This window comes from Lepidochelys kempii, chromosome 3 (assembly GCF_965140285.1).
Source record: "Lepidochelys kempii isolate rLepKem1 chromosome 3, rLepKem1.hap1, whole genome shotgun sequence".
Taxonomy (NCBI): domain Eukaryota; kingdom Metazoa; phylum Chordata; order Testudines; family Cheloniidae; genus Lepidochelys; species Lepidochelys kempii.
Genome location: NC_136382.1, coordinates 173,608,963 through 173,631,481, shown reverse-complemented (window position 1 = coordinate 173,631,481; position 22,519 = coordinate 173,608,963). Strand labels below are relative to the sequence as shown.

At 38.8% G+C, this 22,519-nt stretch overlaps 1 protein-coding gene across 7 annotated transcripts in view; it reads left to right on the top strand.

Annotated features, from left to right (window-relative positions):
• THADA (THADA armadillo repeat containing) overlaps positions 1 to 22,519 on the top strand; it is a 288,683-nt gene that overhangs the window by 52,640 nt on the left and 213,524 nt on the right. For 6 of the 7 annotated variants that reach the window (XM_073339064.2, XM_073339066.2, XM_073339063.2 and 3 more), the window contains 4 exons: positions 7,656 to 7,788; positions 12,191 to 12,304; positions 17,796 to 17,918; positions 19,080 to 19,171. In XM_073339064.2, the coding sequence (XP_073195165.2) occupies positions 7,656 to 7,788; positions 12,191 to 12,304; positions 17,796 to 17,918; positions 19,080 to 19,171 (462 nt within the window). Of the gene's footprint in view, positions 1 to 3,335; positions 3,400 to 7,655; positions 7,789 to 12,190; positions 12,305 to 17,795; positions 17,919 to 19,079; positions 19,172 to 22,519 lie in introns of those variants that run through there. The other variant, XM_073339070.1, reaches the window with a different exon arrangement.

Sequence of the window (22,519 nt, the reverse complement as noted above, 5' to 3'; positions counted from 1 at the left end):
GATCTTTATTATTTCTTCTAAGAATTCTGGCCTCTGTTCTCCCTTGTTTGTGCTCTGAAGTTTGTCCAGAACTGTTCCATCTACTGTATTCTGCACATTGCACAATTCTTCAAAATATTATTTCCATTGTTTGTTCTTTACTTGTTTGCCCCCAATTATTTGTCCGTGTTTGCTTTTCACTGCGGACCTCTTCAGCTTGTGTATCTATCCCATTCATTTCTCTGACTTTGTGATACAACCCATATCACATTTCTCTTCGCATATTCTCCTTTATGTTGTTTGCTTGTCTGGTTGTTTGCTTTTTGTTTTATCTGTCTGGTCTGTCTGTTGCACTCCGCTCTTAGACTTTCGTCCTCCTTCTTGTTCTCTTTTGGCTTCCTACGCTTGTCACTCAGCGGCAGCTCTTTATCTGTTATCCACCTTGGTTTCTTCATTTTGGCCTTGTAGCCCAACATTTGTTCAACTGCTCCTGTAATCTCCCCTCCTTTTTTTTTTACAGTGTTCTGTATCTTTTCAGTGTTCATTTCCTCTTTCACTAGAGATATGAAGTTTCTTCTGCACGACTTATTTATGTTCATTCTGGATATCTGGCTCTTTCCATTTGTCCACTTCATAGATCTTTATTCCTGGCACTTTGTCGATTGCTCTCAGCCTTTAGCTCATTGATGCCAGCGCTAATTTATGATCTGATCCGAATGTGGCCACATATGATCTGCACTACCACCCACTTGATTTCCGTCTCTGATTCACGAGTATGTGTATCATGTTCTTTTTATGCCCATCAGGTATCCATGTCCATTTCCTCTATGGCTTTCTTTGTTGAAATAGCATGTTCCTTATCACCAGGTTGTTGCTTGGGCTACTGAATTTCTGCCTTTCTCCTCTCACTTTCTTCACTCAGTCCAAATCTGCCTGTTGTATGTTATACTACTGTTCAATGTACTGGGAGCTCTGTAACCCTCTCTGTTTCATAAATGCGATCGTTAATGTTTCAGAACATAATGGAATGTCCTTGCACAGTTAAATTTATAGGGCTTCATTCATTTGGGAGGAACAGGGTGGATTGATTTAAATCTGTGGTTTTCAAACGTCTTAGGCTGCATATCCCTTTCCAAATAATGTAGTCTACTGCCTGTCCCATCTCAGAGAAGATCATAATATATCCATGATCAGATTGCCAAATATTACTAAATAAAATGCATTGTCCGCCACTGCAGGCTTTTTCTTGCGTATCCCCTGACGAGAGCTCAGGTACCCCTACAGGTATGAGTACCCCAGCTTGAAAATCACTGACTTAAATCAGTGATTTAAATCACTGATTTTAATCTTGTTTTGCATTTGTATTTTTTAGTTCACTTTCTTTAAGTAAAGGTGATTCTCATTGGTTGGTAACCAATAAAACATATTGATTTTAAACTAAATATAGTTTTTACACTAAATTTGGTATTATTTTTTGCTAAGCAGGAAGATACAAGATACCTATACATGTTTTTTAGCAGTTATGCAGCTTACTGTACATTTATTCAGAGTCTTAATTTTTACATTTTTTTAACATGTTAGAAAGTGGTTAGTGATGCGTTTACAAAATGATCGATTTTTTTTTTCTTGTGATGTGTCAAGCCGTGTTTGGATGGAAACTGGCATTCAATGACAAAAGTGCAACATTAAGCAGCATTTACATTTTTTATTAGTTAAATAAAACTGCGTTTAAATGTGCTGGATACATAAGAAAAATGTTCATCTAAACATGTTTTTCATTTAAAATTGAGTTATACTGTCTTTCTTTAATAAGTAGTTAGTGAATTGAACTGATTGTTTCAGGTGACCACATTCAAGATTTTAGAACTAGTAGAGCTCATCCTCACTCCTAGTTTTTATTCATAGATTGGAAGAGGAAAACAAGCTTTCTTGCACTTTCGTCTCCCAATTGGTTTCACAACTTTGAATGAATTAGTCATTGAACAGAAATAGTTGAATAAACTGAAATGAAGAGAATATTTTCCTTGTATGAGCAGAAAAAGTGAAACTGATTCCATGTTGTTACCAATGACTTCTGCCAGTAGAGTGGTTTGACTTTCTTTAAAGCTTTGGTGGCAAGCATGCACTGTTTAATATTTTTTTATTTAATAGATTATGGTAAGTTAGGCCTTCACATAGGATGTCAGAATTTCAAATTTAATGTTTAATGTTTGTTTAAAAATGTATTGTAATTTAAATAAAATCTGATTTTAAATAAAAGCAAGTACAAAAAATCAATTTTATCCCCCCTGGGGAAGAATGGAGCAGAGAACTATGGTATAAAATATTTAGGGCTTAGTAGAATTCTTTTATTTAAGAAAAACGTATTTGGAAAGTGGTTAGTGATGCGTTTACAAAATGATCGATTTTTTTTCTTGTGATGTGTCAAGCAGTGTTGAGGAAATGAGGGAATAATTTTATACATTCTATATTGAATTCAGTTAATATCACACATTGCCACCAGGAAGCTATGGCATTTGGTCTCAAATAAAAATACTTAAAGAAGTCATTTTGGAGTCAGCTGGACTAATACATTTCGTCCAAACTCCTTGGAAATTATCCATCTATCATTCTAGTGGATTGCTGAACACCTGCAAGTGCAGTATATGAAGCTATATGGAGATTTCCAGTTGGGGACTGGGAGTAGACAGTCCTGTCTGCTGTTGACTGCTGTGACCCTTGAGAAGTCATATAACTTCCCTGTATCTTCCTGGTACAAAAAGAAAACTACATCAGGACTACTGGAGAGCAAAGTGATGAAATGAGTTTCCCCAGGATGAGCAGGATTACACTGATTTAAACTTTCAATTTAGATATACTCACATAGACAACACTTTTAATTGTATGAAGTTTAAGCTACAAGCCGCATAAATTCAGGAAATCCAAGGTTAACCCTTCAAGGTCCAAGGTTGACCCTTCATCCTTAATATACAATTTTTTATGGGGAGGAGAGTACAACCTTATGAGTTATGGGGAGAGGCTCAAGCTAAACTTTGTATTTCCTGGGTTTTGGCAGTTTGTGTCTCAGGTTTATTGGATTCAGTAAAACTGATCAGAATAGCTGTTATGGCCATGCATGAAATTGTTTTAACTAGAAGAAAGAAAAAAAAATCAGAAAAACAACTCACTGAACTGCAGTTGAAGTTATTTACATATCAAGTTACTGTGTGGTGTTTTAATTATAGACTTTAATTACTTGGTCTGGCAAAAATAATTAATACTTCAGTCTAATATGGATTAGGGTTCTTAACCTGAAAATAACACATTTGTGAACACAAATTTTACCTTGTAAAGTGTCTTTATTCTTAAATTTCAAGGCCACCTGCTCGTTATGACAATAATATGCCTGCCAGGCCATGAGAGATGCTGCTGCCAAGCATAAGGGACTGGTCTCCTCCATTTCAAAGTAAATAGTATCTAATGTTTTTTACTTTAGAGAAGTAACACTTTGCTTTCACAAAAAACTTGGGTTTGGGTGAGTGACTGAACAGGATAGAATTACTTGTGGCAACTTCAGCGTTCAAAATGTCTTAGATTGCATTTCAGTATATTTTTCTCTTTCTGCTAGCTCTTAAGGCAAAAAAATCTATTTAAAAATAAAATATGCAATATAATAATAATATAATACAAAAATGTGCAATATGCTTTTAGATATTCCCTAATGTTTTGCCTTGTTCTCTTTTGTACCACAATAAATGTTAGCGTAGGATGTTTGTTTTAATGCTGAGGTAACATACTGAAGTCTTAAGCACTATTCTTTGAACAGCTAAAATAAGAAATTTAAACCATGTTTGAATTAAGGAGATAAGACCAGTAGTGCTAGCATTTACAATTAAAACAGTAATATCTGTAGTAGTGTACTCTAGTTGAAATGGGATCACAAAGTCTGAGGTAACCACGAGAATTACTGGTTGATCAAAACCCTGGAAAGTTGTCACATTCATGTGTACAAAAGGATAGAAAGCCAACCCATGTCTTAAATCATCTGAGGAAGGCCAACAGTAGGCTATGTAAAACAAAGCTAGGACAGAGGTGACCATTATGTTGTAAAAGGGCCAGAGGAAGATGTCGCAACTGGTTGCCTTGCCTGTGGATCCTGTAATGTTGTGTGACCCACTCTCTTTGAAGCTATGTTTCTCTGACACTTTTGAGGTGGCTGTCAGGATGGTAGTTTAGAGGTGCACTGACTGCTTGAAACAGAGCTGTGAAAAGGGGAGAAGGAGGAGAAGCAATGTAGGGAATCCAGTGTGGTGCCCAGTCCTAGGGCAGGATTGGGTATCCAGGAGTCCTTCCTTTAACTGGCCCTTACAAAAGGTAGAGGACCTACTGTGACTGTTGCCTTTCGTTTTCTTTCTGTCTTTCTTTCCCTATTGTTGGTTTTCTATCTTTTTGCTGGGTAGGGAGGGAATAAGACAAAAAGATTGTGTTTTTAAATATTTAGGTGGTGGTCAGATACTGCAGTGATGGGGTCGATAAGAACCTGGCTAGTTGGAAATGGAGTGGGGGGTAGCAGTAGAAATTTGATGTATTTTTAACACTTAAACAGAGGAAATATGATGTGGGGGATGGGGAAGAAATAGGAGAAAAGTGGAAGCCTTTCTTCAGCCTTCACTTTCTTCTTCCTTCTTGCCCCTGCCCCCCCCCCCCATTTCCTGTCTTCTCTCTTAACTTTAGACTTCTTATTTCAACCACCCAGGTAGTCAAATGAGGCTAACAGGAGGCCACCCAGCTACTAAAATGGGAGAGTAATTAGGACTTGTGTTTTGGCAACAGCAAATCCTACAGGGTTAATATAATTGCAGTTGTATTAACCATAACTGATAATCATTTGTTACAGGCTGTGTCAAGGCAAATGTTTTAGTGCTTTTAATAATGATATAAAATGGCATTAATGGAAAAACTAATTTTAACTGTGAAAGCTACATTTGGAAAGGCTGTATAATGGTTAAGGAGTAGGTTTTATCCTGGCTGACCAAATTATATTTTGTTGAACTTTGTTTGGGCAGCACCTGGGACTGAAGTAGGCTTGAGGTTCTGCTTCTGCCCGAAAGTCCTTTGCTTAAGGCCGTTCCTGTAATTTTGACAAAGTATTTATTTTTAGGGCTGTTTGCCCTGTGAGAGCGTTTTATAGGGAATGCCAGATTGTATAACTGCAGAGGAAAAATACTTCATGGCAAGAGTGCAGTTTAGACACTTGACAAATAAGTCAAAGTACTGGTAATGAATTGTACCCTTGTTTTTTTGCTGTCTTCACTAGCTGCATATTTTTTTGTGTATTTTACGTTTAAAATTATTTGAATGTATTTTATCTTAAACTGTTTAAAGAGACCTAGCATTATAAAAGTTTTGCAATACTGCTGCTCAGGTTTGCAGAAGCATTTTATTTAATTCATTTGTACTGAATATACACTCATTGCATAAACTTTCAGGTGCATTGTGTATGACTAAACCACAGTTAAAATCAGCATTAGCCAGATAGTGCCACCTACAGTCTACATCCAATCCCCAAGATAATTTCATATTGCACAAAGGCACTATAATGAGGATAAACCAGCTACTTACCTAACCAATTCCTTTAAACGTTAGACTCCTCCATTAATGGCCTGCATCAGGCAGAGGCACAAGTAAACACATGGGCCTTATGCAATATTCTGAAGATCAGTAAAATCAGTCTGTGATGAATAGATTAGCGAAGTAAAGTTCCAGATGGCAGTATCCTCCATTAAGAACACTCTGACTAGGGCACCATTTCTCAAATGCGGCCACACTCTGAGGCCACCAAAAAATTTGTTGTGAGAACCCCTGGACTAGGGGCTGCCTAAAGTTCAAATCTAGGGACTGTTAGCAGAAGCATTTTGGCTGATCCCAGCTATTAGGAGAGAGCTGGTCTCTTAAGTAGCCAGGAACCAGCTCACCTAGTGTTTTCTAGATTAAACTTTCTTGTGTCCAGTTTTTGAGATATGGAAAAATCCATGGGCAGTATCCATGGGTAAGTGAAACAAACATGAACCCACATACTCCCCTGCCCCTTCTCTCCCCCCCTCTTCCCATGTTGGCTAGTGTCCACCACTGAGACCTAATAATTAAAAATACATTGGGTATGCAAGGGTTGCTGCATGCCATGTATGAGTATTAATGTTTCAAAGAAAAATATCCCCAACAAATGTATGTGTCCATGACAGTTCCACACTCCTATTCATGCAATCCAACAGGACCTTCACTGTGGCCTATTGGAGCATCATTGGTATGAGGAGTAATTGCTGCTGGTTGACAGTGATTACACTGGACACACTGAATTGCCTTTCCTCATTTCCAGCTGTACAATTACAATTAAAGACTGTAGCAAATGTAATGAGCTCTGTTTCCTAGTTTAAGCAAACACACCAAAAGAAGGATATACCAAAATGCCAGCTTTCCTATGGAGTCAATGTTAAGGTTGTGTTGTGTGTGAACCAGCTGTCTCACCCCCCGACACCAAAAGAAGGATATACCAAAATGCCAGCTTTCCTATGGAGTCAATGTTAAGGTTGTGTTGTGTGTGAACCAGCTGTCTCACCCCCCGCCCCCTTTTTTTTTTTTTTTTTTTTTTTGGTAAGCTTGAGGGTTTTTTTCTCTTGAAACACCAACATTTATTTCAGGCCAATGTGGGGAAATCTTAACTGAACATTTCCTAGATTTCTAGTGTTTGAATTTGGTGCTTTGAAGTCCCCCATACCAGAAGGTGTAGGAGAGTGGAAGGCACCATTCAGAGGGCAGCAATTTTAACGCCACCTTAGCAAAGTGTTGTGGTGGCTTTTGTGAGTGAATTAATATAAACATTGGTAGAAACTATTATCAAATGGCAGAGTCTGAAAAAAGGCTATTTGCCTAATTATGGCTGGCCCCACACATCTGTACAAGTTACAGGGTGAAGGCATGGGGAAACTTCATTCCCTTCCTCATGGATTTGCACAAGGGTTGGATACATTCCTGATAGGGGAGTGTATAGGACCTACTAGGTAGGGATGCTAGTAGAGTTAGCCACCTCAAAGTGGGAGAGGGCATGGCCATGGATTTGAGCCAGAGCAGATGACTGCATACTGCATCCTTTGAAATGCTGTGGGGAGCTCCTGATCCAGTCTTTGCTCCCCATAGGAAACTTGCTGAGTCAAACAAAATCCCTCTGGTGGCTACTACTTCTGTACAGCACCTCTGTTTCTGCTCTGCAAAAAAGTGTCCTGTGTCTTAAAATGATAATCTCTTCAAGATTTTAAAATATTGTAGTTATTTAATACAATATACCAGGCATTTAATACCAGACCTGTTTCAGTGTCTCTAATTTTGTTTTGATTAGTCTGGATACAACTCCCATGTTTCTCTCATCACATGTTCCCGCATATGTTAGTACCCCCAAATATGTAAGGCATATGTGTATTCCCATTTTTCAAAATGGGTTATATATTTGGCCCAACTGTGGTCAAGTCAAATCAATCCTACACATTAAGTGCATATCAATCCTACATTAAGAAAAAATGGTCTTAGTTAATAAAGGTAAATAGCACTCTGCAAAAGCAATAGGGCACAGTTTATTATCTTTTAATTTTGTTTTGAACTTGTTTATCCTAAATACTTATGTATGCTTATTTGTGTCTCTTTAGATGTACTAGTGAGAGTCTACGTACATTGCCACAGCAATGGTTGTACAATGTTTTAGAAGAAATTAAAACTTGTGATCCTTCTTCTAAACTATGTGCAACTAGACGCAGTGCTGGAATTCCATTCTACATACAGGTACCTACTAATGTTGCACCTGTAACTTCATATGACTGCATTTATGTTATTGCCAGATCATTGTGGGGTATATAAATCCCTGAGAAGTATCAGTGAGTACATTGTGAGATGGTTGCGTGTTTTACTGATTTCACCCATTTTTGGTCAAATTATGCCCCTTCTGGATACTTTGTGAACATAGATGCAGGCTGGAGTCCACATTTTGTCCCAGTTTACATTCATGCAATTGGGATTACAAAATGGGAGTATAATTCGCCCTGAGATGTGGATCTATTGACTGGCATTTCTGGAGGATGAGAGCTCATGAGATTTGTGGTTTCAGTGTGGTATCTGTCAAATGTGTAATAGTTCAGAGATTGTAAATATAGCTGCTTGTTTTATTTGATAAATAAAAATATGGATATTGCATTGTGAAGAATATGCCTGTTTTCATTTGAGTGCTCCATTATGCAGCTGAACTCTATTATAGTGACTGTAAGACTGTAGCAAACGGAAATTCTTCAGTATTTCATAGATTATATTTGTAATTGGGACATATGAGTCAAGAACCTTTGTTCTTATGTTTGTAATTTACACTGTACATTTCATTATGACTGGATTTTTTTGTTTCAAATAAAATATGATTAGTTGAGCAAAATGTCGAAATTTTGGCTTTCAGAAGAGGTGTAGAAGTTCTGAGACAGGAGAGGAAATGTTTTCTTTTCCTTTTTCTTTCTTTGTGTAAAATATTACAGATTGTGCAGTGATGGTAACTGATTTATGAATGAGAAATTGCTTTACTATTAATGCAGATTTTTTTGTGTAAAAAGAATATTTGAGGGAGACTGGATGGTGTTGGGAATTGTTTGTAAGCTCTTTTTCAAGTTTTTGTTTCAAATCCAGCTCCGATCGATAAAGATAAAAATTATTACCCTCTGATATTTGCAAGTGGTCTACATGAAATTAATTTGGTGGCTTCAGCCCTATTGTTGGGGACAAGTGTTCCCATCCATATCACAAAACTTCTATATGAGGTTGTTCCCTGTAAAAAAAAAAAAAAATGAGTTAGACATTGATTCTTCCTCCTCTGAATGTAATCTAGTATTGCTGTGTTTTGTTTTGTTTTTTTGATTATATGGTCTCTCTCTCTCTCTCTCTCTCTCCTGCCCCCTTCCTTAATATTGCATCACTTCTGAGCACCTGCATCGATAAGCATCTTGACTATTTTGTTGTTCTTGTAATAAAAATATAGTTTAAACTAAAATTTAACCAGTTCAGTGACCTTTGGACAGATGGTCCTCTTCCAAAATCAAGGTGCACATGTTGTCATAGTAATTATTAGGTCTGCCAAGCGATTTAAAAAATATTAATCGTGATAAAAAAATTAATCTCGATTAATTGTGCGATTAATCCCGACGTTAAACTATAATAGAATACCATTTACATAAATATTTTTGGATGTTTTCCACATTTTCAAATATATTGACTTAAATTACCACACAGAATACAAAATGTACAGTGCTCACTTTGTATTTGTTTTTATTATAAATATTTGCACTGTAAAAATAAAAGAAATATGATTTTTCAATTCACTTAATACAAGTACTGTAGTGCAATCTCTTTATCATGAAAGTTGAACTTACAAATATAGAGTTATGTACAAAAAATAACTGCATTCAAAAACAAAGCAATCTAAAACTTCAGAGCCTACAAGTCCACTCAGTCCTACTTCTTCAGCTAATTGCTCAAACAAGTTTGTCTACATTTGCAGGAGCTAATGCTGCTCGCTTCTTATTTACAATGTCACTTGAAAGTGAGAACAGGCATTCACATGGCACTGTTGTAGCCAGCATCTCAAGATATTTACATGCCAGATGTGCTAAAGGTTCATATGTCTCTTCATGCTTCAACCAGCATTCCAGAGGACATGCATCCATGCTGATGATGGGTTCTGCTTGATGGTGATCCAAAGCAGTGTAGACCGATGCATCTTCATTTTCATCATCTGAGTCAGATATCACCAGCAGAAGGTTGATTTTCTTTTTTGATGGTTTAGTTTCCGCATCAGAGTGTTGGTCTTTTAAGTGTTCTGAAAGCATGCTCCACACCCTGTCCCTCTCAGATTTTGGATGGCACTTCAGATTCTTAAATCTTGGTTCTAGTTCTGTAACTATCTTTAGATATCTCACATTGGTACCTTCTTTGTGTTTTGTCAAATCTGCAGTGGAAGTGTTCTTAAAACAAACAACATGTGCTGGGTCATCAGCTGAGACTGCTATAACATGAAATATATGGCAGAATGCGGTAAAACACAGAGGAGGAGACATACAATTCTCCCCCAAGGAATTCAGTCACAAATTTAATTAACACTTTTTTTTTTTAACGAGCGTTATCAGCATGGAAGCATGTCCCCTGGAATGGTGGCCAAAGGATAAAGGGGCATACAAAGGTTTAGCATATCTGGCATGTAAATACCTTGCAATGCTTGCTACAAAAGTGTCATGTGAATGTCTATTCTCACTTCCAGGTGACATTGTAAATAAGAAGGAGGCAGCATTATCTCCCGTAAATTTAAACAAATTTGTTTGTCTTAGCAATTGGCCGAAGAAGAAGTAGGACTGAATGGACTTGTAGGCTCTGAAGTTTTAGATTTTGTTTTTGAGTGCAGATATATAACCAAAAATGTATATTTGTAAGTTTAACTTTCATGGTAAAGATATTGCACTACAGTACTTGTATTAGCTGAATTGAAAAATACTTATTTCTTTTGTACAGTGCAAATATTTGTAATAAAAATAAATATAAAGTGAGCACTGCACACTTAGTATTCTGTGTTGTAATTGAAATCAATATATTTGAAAATGTAGAAAAACATCTAAAATGTTTAATAAATTTCAATTGGTATTCTATTCTTTAACAGTGCGATTAAAACTGCGATTAATGGCGATTAATTTTTTAATCGCTATTACTTTTTTTGAGTTAATCGCATGAGTTAACTGCGATTAATTGACAGCCCTAGTAATTATACTAACCTAGTATTTCCTCCTTTCATCTACGTATGAAATAACTGCATTCTTCTTAGTCTTCATCATTATTTTGAATAGATAAAATACACCAGGTGAACATCCAAAGTGAGAGTAGTGGATGCATATACAACTGTTAACAATGTCTTATGGATAAAAGTTACACTGTTGAAATGCAACAGTTAAGATAATATAAGATAATTCATCTACATTACACATGCTGTGTTTTACAATGTGAATTTTATGGTAAAAAGAGAAATATATTAAGCATATCTAAAAAGAAAAAAGTAATGACTCAACTTTAATATAGTCATAATTTATTTCTTGCATGAAACTTACAAGTTGGGGCAGAGCGTTTGTGTGCGTGTGTCTAGCTGGAGCTTACAAGCTACATATACTTCATGCAACTGTCTGGCTTGTTGAATTCACATTCTCTTACAGTCTTGCAGTGGTTTTAAGCACTTTGAATCAACAAAACTAATGGCATGCACACATTTGCTTAAATGCACCTCAGTACAATTGAAGAAATATTCTTTAGTACACACTCAAATGGTTGTATCTAGAGCTGGTTGAAAAATTTTCAACCAAACTTTTTTCTGTTGAAAAATGTCATTTTGACAGAAAATTCCTTGGGGGAGGTTTCCAGGACCCAGGAAATTGGGACGTGGAGGATGGAGCTGGGAAGTGGGGGGAGACTAAGACTGAGAGATTTGACCAACCAGGACACCCCCACCAAAGAATTGCTAGTAGCTTGGTGGATAGGGCAGTCATGTAGGATGGTGGGGATCACAGGTTCAAGTCTCTGCTCTGCCTTATTCAGAGCAGTGAGTTGAACGTGGGTCTCCTACATCCTATGCAAGTCTCTGGCCAATGAATACTTAATTATTTATACAAAGTGGAACAGCTCCAGCAGAAGATACCGACAGAGAGACTGACTGTATGGCCTGGTGTTTAATGTTGCTATTATAATCTTAACCGATGAATTTTCTGCCTTTTTTGGTTCTGTGTGTGTGTGTGTGTTTGTTTGTTTGTTTGTTTGTTTTGTGAGGCTGAGTGTTTGAAAACGAGACCTTTTGAAAAATGTTTCATGATAATTTTCAAAAAGGTCTCATTTTCATTTCACATTAGAATGAAACAGTTTTCAAAAAAGTAAATGTTTTTGCAGGATGGTATTGTTTTCCAACCAGCCCATGTCGTATCAAAACTATATATTTTCTTCAAACAAAACAAAAAAACAGGATAAAATCGAAACTATTGTGCAAGTTTCCCTGTGGTGCTGAAGAGTGATCAGACACTCTGCTGTAATATCTTATATATGTATGAGAGAGAGAGATGGTAACTGGGCAGTACTGTTAGTAGATAGAATAACTAATTACTTACGACTTTTTACCCTCCCTTAGGCTTTGTTGTCTTCGGAACCGAAGAAGAGTAAAACAAGCTTACTGAAAATGACAATGAATGAGTTAATATCTTTGGCTGTACCTGTGAATGAATCACCCAACATAATCCCTCAGGTGAGAAGTAAAACACATAATGATGTTAGGAAATAAAGTTCCCAAAACAGTCCTTTGTCAACCAGTTAAAACAAGTTATGTGTTTTTTAAAAGTAGATGTAATTCATTTTTTTTGATCCACAGACATGCTAAAGTTTAGTTTCTTGAAGCATCCAGAGGTTGTGGAGTTATTGGACTCTTCATGAAAATGAAAGAGACATGTTCTGAACAAAAATACTAAACATTCTATATTGACCCCTTCATGTGGTGAAAGTATACTAATTCCATTTTATTAGAATTTGCATAATCAGGTTATTGCCCTGTAATATTTCTGAACAAATGATGAGTAAATTTTAGTATTAAGCAAACTCCCATTTGGAGAAAATAAACAGTAGTTTGTGTTCAATACATAGTATGGAACAGTAATGAGAACACACACTGAAAAATGACTATTCATACGTAAATATATGATCATTAACTTATATTTGTAAATCTTAAAAGTAATTGGTCCAATTTAACGTCAAACATCTTTATGTTTCAACATTAAAGTAGCAGTACTTTAAAAACTTGATAGCTGAGCATGGTTTGTAGTTAGCTAACTTCAGTGTCTGTAGTATTTAGTTACTATGCCAGCTCGTCCGCTAGTGCAAATTTATGTAGCTCCATCAAAGTCCAACTTCAGTGATTACCATCAGCTGAAGATCTAGCCCAGTATGTGTAGGGAAGTACAAGAAAATACTATGTATGTTGAGAGAGCCCAAGTATTAATCTTAGCTTAAAATTGGCACTCTTTCGTAAACACCTGTTCCAGGTGGGGTTTTGTGTGTGTGTGTTTTATCTAATTTTTGAGGCCACATCTACACTATACATTTTATGTTGACTCATGGTACTTGGCATACAGCTGCCGTGGTTAGTACATTGCTTGTATGCATGCATACTTGGCTCCTTGTGTTGGTGGTGTACTTACTCATCAGGAGTGCTTGTATCAATGCAGAGAATGGTGCACCAAGGTAGGTATCCGACCATGCAACTCGCCATCATTCAGCACGTTGGCTTTTGAGACCTTTTGACATTGCATGATGGGGCCAAAATGAATCGTGCAGAGATGACTGGGTGCATGGGGTGAATTTCCCAGTATGCAACTGTCTCTCTCCCATAATGTTATCTATATCCCATAATTTTCTCACTTTTTTTCAAAATCCCACAAACTCATGTGGCCTTCCTCATTGTCTAACATCTCTGAGAGACACACGGTGGCTGCATACCTCTGTACTATTGTCATGAGTGTTGCAAGCACAGGGTGCACAATCCTGGGGTATTTGCAGAGCCGTAAGGGCCATGAAGAAAAGGAGTACTTGTGGCACCTTAGAGACTAACCAATTTATTTGAGCATAAGCTTTCGTGAGCTACAGCTCACTTCATCGGATGCATACCGTGGTAAGGGGCATGGTCATTCCTTGGAGGACTGATTGTTGTGGAACATAGAACCAATTCAAGGATTTTGGTGGCGTTCATGGAACAGCTGCAGATGATGGAGCACTGCTTCTGGGTCTGAGAAACAGTCACTGACTGGTGGGATCGCATCGTTATGCGAGTATGGGATCATAAGAAGTAACGGCAGAACTTTTGGATGCGCAAGGTCACATTCCTGGACCTGTGCGCTGAGTGTGCCCCAGCCCTCTAGCACAGTGATGCCAAAATGAGAGCTGAACTGACAGTGAAGAAGTGAGTAGTGATCGCACCGTGGAAACTTGCAATGCCAGATTGCTACTGGTCAGCTGGGAATCAATTTGACGTCCTCCACTGGGGATGTTGCGATGCAAGTGTGCAGGGCCATTAATCACCTCTTGCTGTGCAGAACTGTGACGCTCAGCAATGTGCAGGACATAGTGGATGGATTTGCAGCAGTGGGGTTTCTGAACTGTGGGTTTCTGAACCCAGCCTACTGCTTGCTCCCCTGGTTCATGAAGCTGCACACCAGCCATCTCAACAGCACCAAGGAACAGTTCAACTACCTGCTCAGCAGGTGCAGAGTAACGGTTGAATGTGCTTTTGGTCATTTGAAGGGATTCTGGCATTGTTTACTCATGAGGTTGGACCTTAATAAGAAAAATATCCCAATTGTTGTAGCTGCCTGCTGTGTCCTGCATAACGTCTGTGAAGCAAAGGGCGCAAAGTTTCCACAAGGGTGGAGGATGGAGCTGGAGAGGCTTTCTGCTGAGTTTGAACAGACAGATGCAAGGGCTATTGGAAGCGTGCAATGCAGAGTTATATGGTTCAGGGAGGCTTTGAAAGACCATTTTCACAGTGAGCCGGAGTAGTATGTGGTAGCGTTGTAGTGTGGTCTGTCTGGCCCTGATCTTTGTGGTCTGGTAGGAAATGTGTGGTCAATGCTGTACATGTAGGAATATAACATTGTCAATGCACCTATTAATGTTGTTTGTGAATGATTCTATGAGTTGCATAATGCATCCGATGAAGTGAGCTGTAGCTCACGAAAGCTTATGCTCAAATAAATTTTAGTCTAAGGTGCCACAAGTCCTCCTTTTCTTTCGATGAGTTGTGTGACACTTTGTAATTAGTTGCTTTCAGAGCTGCAGAGTGCTCGGCAGCATGTTCTGTGAGCTAATAAATATAAATTACTTTCCAAATAATAGACTTTTTTATTCTGTAACAATCAGTGAAAAACCCAATGCAGTTTTACAACAAATACTTTTAAAAACATAATAAATAAATTAAGAGAACAGAACTTATGAAGGGGAAGGATCATTCATGTCCATTTAAACTATACATACTCCAACTGTGGCTTTCACAGGTCAGTGTATGTGAAGATGTGACTGTTTTTAATGTCCCCCAGGATGGAGTAGTAGGGGTAGTGTAGCAATCTCTGATGCCAGGTGGAATGTTGTGAGGAGGGTGAGGGTTTAGGGACCTCCCAATGTTGAGTTCTCAGTGGGCTTCAAAGGAATGTGAGCCTGGGAGCTGCTTCAGAGTCTGCCTGAGAAGCCCCATTATGTCCTGGTGGATCTCCTTCTCCTTTTGGGACTCGTGCGCCTTTCTTCTCTCCATTCTTTCCTTCTCCATGGTATCTGTAACGTTCATCCTCCAGGCCCCCATGTTCATGGTCTGATACAGCACTGGCTTACAGATCTTATTGAACGTATCATCCCGAGTGCTCTTTCTCCACATCTGGCTCAGGCATTCTGTGAGTGTGGAGTGGTAGACCCTGAAACCTGCAATGGCAGCAGCTGAAGATAAAATGCACAGAGGTAACATTGTCAGTGCATTCACTACGGAAAGCAAAACTTGAGGTGCTGAACTCACTCCCCTTGCTCCTCTAAAGTTTTCAGTACAGCATTCTCACTTCTTCTTGGGAGCATGGCCTGCTGGGGGTTGGTGTTGCATGATTCTAGTAGTATAGGGCAATGGCAGTGAATACTGGCACCGTTTTCCACAGGCGCTGGTGACTTCAGCTTTTATCTCACTGCTGAGGATAACAAAGGCAGAGAGAGAGCACAGCTGCTTTGGGTGTCCTTAAATTGCCTGGGGCCATATGCTGCTAGCTTATGTACTGCAATGGTGCCTGCCAAGGTTATCGCTGAGTGGAGTGGGAAAGCATTCTACCACGGAGGAAGAAATAGGGCAGCCCTTCCTGGAAATCTTCGGCAGAGGATTGCAGAGTACCGCCATGAACGTTTCATTGAGATCTCTCAAGAGGATTCCAGGGACATCGCTGTGTACATTTAAAAAAACAAACAAACAACAACTCCTTATTGCTCCCCCTGCTTGACTCTGTAGGCGAATGAAAAGCAGATAGCAACTCTACTACCCTTGGTTGTACCACTACCTCTTCTAGCATGAGTAAACTAAATTATTGAAAAACCAAAAGATGTGTCTTGCTACTCTGGGAGCGCCATCTCTGTAAGTGAAAATGTATCTGCACACTTACCCAAGGTTCCTTCCCCTGCATTGGGCTCGCCTGTGCTTGACTGGTGGGACTGGGTGGACTGCAGTGGAGTCAAAAACAGGCTCAGTGTGCAGCTCGATCCCTTTGGCACCTATCCCCTATACTTCTCCTTGCTATTCATGGCAGGGGTCTGTGACTCAACCTCCTCAGAGATGTACACAATGCTGTGGACAGTGGTGGTGGTGTCTTTGCTGAGTATGGCATGTGGCTTTTTGTAAAAGTGGCAGGTCTGCGGCTTGGCCCTGGATTGATTGTTGGCTTCCCTGCACCCTTCTGGTATGCCTGCCACAGCTCCTTGGCTTTCATGCAGCATTGGTGCTGGTCCCTGTCAAATCCCTTCTCCTGCGTCCCATGAGCAATCTGAAGATGTTGATGTTTCTCTGGCTGCTTTGGAGCTGAGCTCTTCTTCCCACAGGCCAGGAGATCCAATATCTCCTGTCTGCACCAGGCAGGAGTGTGTCTGGAGCATGTAGCTGACATGGTCAGCTGGGCAGTTATACACAACAATGGAGAGCTGCTATGTGTGCTTGCCAAGCCAGGCAATCAGGAAAAGGAATTTCAAAAATTCTTGAGGCTTTGAAGGGGTGTGGGGGTGGAGGCTTCCGCTCTTTGTGACCTCTTGGCAGTAGTTCAGAATGCCTGACCAGAGTGGTCAGTCTGGGGCATTGTGGGACAGACAGCTGCTGGAGGACGGTTAGGGTTAACATAAGTACCTCTACCTCAGCATCTGCATTTGCATAGCATTAACCTAAGTACATCAACTGTGACTCTACATTGCTTGGGGAGATGGTGTTACTATGTTGGCATAACGAGGCGCTTACATCTGTGGAAGACAAATTTGAGTGTAGACACATGCACAATTAAGTCGACATAAGGTGCCTAACTTTGTAGTGTAGACCAGGCCTGAATCAAAGAGTATCTTTTTTTTTTTTTTTTCCTTCTTGGTTGACAAATTTCACCATCATGTACCTGAAGCTCAAAAAAGGATGATCAAATTGACTTTACTGACAAGGTTTGGTGCTTCAGATAATCCTGAGAAATTTTGAAAATCCTCTCCTCATGGAGAGGAAAAAGTGCAACTTTTATGGCTTGATTTTACTTGTAATACAGAAGGTTCAGCATTATTTGTCCAGGATAGATTGCTAAGCATTACAACTTTACTAGCTGTATTAAAGAATTTGACACTCATTTCGTCATATGTTTGCTGCTGTTAAAAATATAAATACATTTATATTGTTTAGTTTCTTTCATTCAAGAATCTCAGTGTTTCATAAATGTGGTGGTAGCTAGAAAAGTGAATCATTTCTTCATTATTTTTTTTTTTAACTATGACTGCTTTTCAAAGCACTTTGCATAGTGCCATTGTATTGCTTTGATTGTTAATAGTGATATGCTGAATGGAATTTAAAGTGGAAATTAAGTGGCATAAATGAGTAAATGCATGGATTTGTTCATCTCCATGGCTATGGTTAAAGTATGTAATTTGAGGACTTTTCCAATAAAGTAGCATATATTACAAAACAAATAATTATTTTTTTCCCCCAGGTTCATTCTCTAAATATCCTGAGGGCCTTGTTTAGGGATACCCGCTTTGGTGAAAACATCATACCTTACATAGCAGATGGAATACAAGCAGCAATTCTAGGTTTTACATCCCCTGTCTGGGCAGTAAGTTAATCCTTAATATGTTGTATTAGGTTGGAGAAGCATGTGGTGATGGTGCTTATCAAAGCATTTGTATGTTTGTCAATAATTATGCCACAGCTGATGGAATTTTTATGAACTGAATGTTCATACGTATTACAGAATGTGATATATCATGGCACAATACTGGAGACAAATCACAGGAAAGCTGCAGTTTGGGTCTCAGTATTGTTATATCAATGTATTTTTTGTGTTGGTTTGATGTAATGCAGAGTGTACTTCTGTCTAATTTCAAGAGTGACAAAAGTAAATTATCTTACCAATTAAAAAAAAATCTGATTGGCTGATAGTGAGTCAGTGGTCATGTTAGTGAGACTCAACTAACTTTTTTTCTGGTCATTGGATTGGGTCTCAGTGCAAGATGGTTATTAGTATGTTATTTTTAAGGTCCAATAGCTCATGACCTGCCATGGCTAAAAATAAATGCTTTAGGCTACTGGAAACCTGGGCTTACGGTTGTTCCTTGTCCTTGATATAGCCCAAGGATATGTCTGAACTTTGCAGTAGTTCCCAGACTGATTATTCCGGAAAGCCTCACTTTCTTAATAGTACTTGCATCTGATTGATTGATTGAATGAATTTGTGATGATCTTTGCGGGTAAGGGAGATGAGCTCTGGACTGAGGTCTCAGTGTTTTGTGATTTATGAAAGCTGTGATTCTCATTGAACTGGTCCCTGGGCTAAAGGAGTTGGAGCCACTAGTAGATGTTCTTTTCCTTGTTTTAAAGATAGGGAAATGGGGCAGAGGTTAGTGATTTACGCAAGGTTACACGGGAAGTTTGTGGCAGAGTCAGGGATGGATGCCAGATTGCTTGCTTTCCAACCTTGATCTTTTAACCATTAAGCCACACAATCTTCTCCATTAAACCATTTTAGGGCACTGGAGTTCATTAAACTATTTGTCTGCTCTACTTACATGTTAAGTATTGTATAACAAAGTACTTTCACCTTCCTGTGCCTTTAAGAAGGATGCTAGATTAAGGTCCGTTTGTCTGGTCTGGCATGTAAAATGTTCTGTTGCTGTTTTAAAAAATTCTAAATTAAATTACAACTAAATTTAAAATCCAGTTTACAGTGCGATTTGAAAGCTGCTTAATACCTATTCCACGTTTCTTTATACATTAGGTGAGAAATTCCTCCACTCTTCTGTTTAGTACCCTGATTACAAGAATTTTTGGAGTTAAAAGAGGGAAGGATGAAAATTCCAAAAAAAATAGGTAAGCTCCATCTGATGCTAACTTTACTTTTGCAAAGCATTGCCTCAGCCAAGAATAATTTGAAAATGTTGCATGCTTTTATGGATTTATGTGAAGAATAATGTTATGAAAACATCTCGAATCGTTTAAACTGTGTTGCCAAGATTAAGCTCTTGAGTCAAAAATATCTCCTGTAACACTGAACATTAATTTAAATTTAAAGTGTAATTTTACAGAAGGGGCCTGATCCTGAAAGATGCTGAGCATCTACCGCTCCCAAAAACTTCAATGGGAATTACAGTGGTCAGCACATCTTAGGATCAGACTCCAAAATGATCCTCCAGAAGTTGAGTAACTGGTCCATCATTTTCAGAGCATCAGGACTCCCAGGGAATTGCAATGTATTCATTTTTGAAATGTCTGCTATTTTTACTATACAGCGACTCATCTTGCTGGTCTTAGGAAACAATTTTATTTTTGTGTATAATTAACTGTGGATGTTCTGGCTCTAGTGGTGGCTCATAGGGAGTTCTGAAATATTTACTGATCGCAGACAGATGTATTGCTGTTGTTGACACTTCTTACTGCTCTGTAATTGCAGGAATTCCATGACAAATAGATGAAACATCATAATTACTACCCAAAAATTAGAGCAGTACCATACCCCCCAAATTAGTTACTATGATTGTATTAATGTTGGATGGTGAAAGGGGAGGCAACTTCCAAATACAGCTGGGAAAAAGGAGATCATGTGTTCAAATCTCACCTCTGCCGATTGTGACTTAATTGGTATCACAGAGACTTTATGGGGTAGGTCTCATGATTGGAATTTAGGTATGAGGGATATAGTTTGTTCAGGAAGGACAGGCAGGATAAAAGACGAGGAGGTGTATATATGGGTATAAACTATATATGTGCTTGTTTGGATGTCTGAAAAGAGGAGAGATGCAGACCAGTTGAAAGTCTCTGGGAAAATATAAAAGGGGTTAAAAAGGGAGGGGTGATTTCATTGTTGGAGGTCTATCGACCACCAAATCAGGAACAGGAGGTGGATGAGGCATTTCTAGAACAAATAACAGCAATATCCAAGACACAAAACCTGGTAGTAATGGAGGACTTTAAATACCCAGACAGCTGTTGCAAAAGTAATACAGCCGAACCCAGAATTTTCCATAAGTTCTTGGAGTGTATAGGGGACAACTTTTTGTTTCAGAAAATGGAAACATGGTTATTGGCCCAATGGTTTGGGGAGGGAAGCAGTAGGTGTGAGAGATCTTGATTTTAGTTAGGCTTTTGATGCAGTCCCACAGGATATTCTCATAAACAAGCTAGGGAAATACTGTCTAAGTGAAATTACTATAAAGTGGGTGCACATCTGGGTGAAAGACTGTTCTCACAGTAGTTATCAGTGGTGTGCTATCAAACTGGGAGGATGCATCTAGTGGGATCCTGTAGGGTCAATCCTGGCTCTGGTACTATTCAATACTTTTCATTAATGACTTGGATAGTAGAGTGGACAATATGCTTATAAAATTTGCAGGTGACATGAAGCTGGGAGATGTTGCAAGCACTTTGGAGGACAGGATTAGAATTCAAAGGACCTTGAAAAATTGGAGAATTTGTCTGAATTCAACAAGATGAAATTCAATAAAGACAAGTGCAAATTTTCACCTAGGAAGGAAAAATGAAATGGACTATTATAAAATAGGGAATAACTGATTACGTAGTAGTACTACTGAAAAGAATTTGGGAGTTATAGTGCATCACAAATTGATATGAGTCAACAATGTGATGCAGTTGCAAAAAAGGCTAATGTTATTCTGACTTGTGTGTAAGACATGGGAGGCAATTGTCCTGTTCTGCTCTGCACTAGTGAAGCCTAAGCTGGAATACTCATTCTGGGCACCACACTTTGGGAAAGAGGTGGACAAATTTTCTTTATAAAAACAAGTGGTTTGTTTAATTCACACGAAGAGAACATCCTGCCACACACACTTATTTCGTATTTGTAAATTATAGGGCACACCAAAGTATGGGTGTTTCATATTCAGTTACTTTGTCATTTTCTCCTTCTCCCCTGCCTAACAATGTGTACCTGTCCAGTGAGGTACAAACCCTGTATAAAAGACTAGGAAATAAATATAAAAAACTTTATTTAGTGACAGCTAAGACTACATCAGTATAGACCCTATCTATGCAAAACCTGAAAAGCATGGAAGTAACAAGTTAAGGGAAAAGTCTCCTGCATTTCTAGCCTTTTTCACATTGCCTACAATGCTATAGATAACGCTCTAATGCTCCATAAGGTTTTCACTTCCTCATCTGACTGATACCAAAAGGCAATATGTACCTCAGCTTCTTCATACTCGTATTCTAATGCAAAACCTTAACTGAGACCTCAGCAGTATTAAGGCAGCCTAGCTCCCCAGATGTATGGAGTCAATATGTGATAGACGTTCTGATCTGTTGTTACAAGAGTGTCTGAGGTCTGTTCAGGTTTTGCAACAGAGTGCAGCTTTCATGAAGTTGCATGTCTATATCTGTTGGAGGTAGTTTGCACAGGCAACCTTAATTCTGTCATTTCCCTACTTTTGAGTGCTTGACACTGCAACCTCAGTGTTCTTTTAATATAGGGTTTTTTAAATATATATGTTAAATGGATGTTGTCAACTTAAATTTTACTTCTCTCTGAAACTTCTTTGTTCACTGTTAAAGTAACACCCAGTGATTACTATAACTGAAAGATTAGAATAGAAAATATTTTTTCTGTCTTTTCGGATTGTTTACTTTTGTGCATTAGACAGGACTTCGGGTGTAGTCAGTTTTATTGTTTCTTCTTCGAGTGCGTATTCATGTCAATTCCAATTTTGTGTGCGTGCGGATGTGCACAGTAGCTGGAAGATTTTTCCCTTAGCAGCAGCCGTAGGGTCAGCCTGGGCTCTCCCTGGAGTCACACCTTCCTGACTCCCAATATAGTGCCCTGCCGACCCGCCACCCCCTCTGTTCCTTCTTACCTCCAGTGGCAGTAGCTGGAACTTCCCTGGCTCTTGCTCCGGTAAGTGGCTTAGCAGCTTGACTCTCATTGTATACTTCTTGTTTAGTCAGTTAGTATAGTTTGTTACCTAGTTAATTATTCGTAAGTTCTGTTGCGGGGTTTTCCCCCGTCCCCTGTCCTTGCTGCCCCCAGGGCATGCTGTGATCCCCAGGTTTCAAGACCTGCAAGGACTGCGTGAAGCGCATTCCAAAGAGTGATCCCCCACACCTCTTGTTTGTGGTGTCTGGGCGAAGGTTACCAAAAAGACCGCTGTAAAATATGTTGGGAATTCCAACCAAGAACCCTGAAAGAGAGAGAGCAGCGGCTTAAAATCC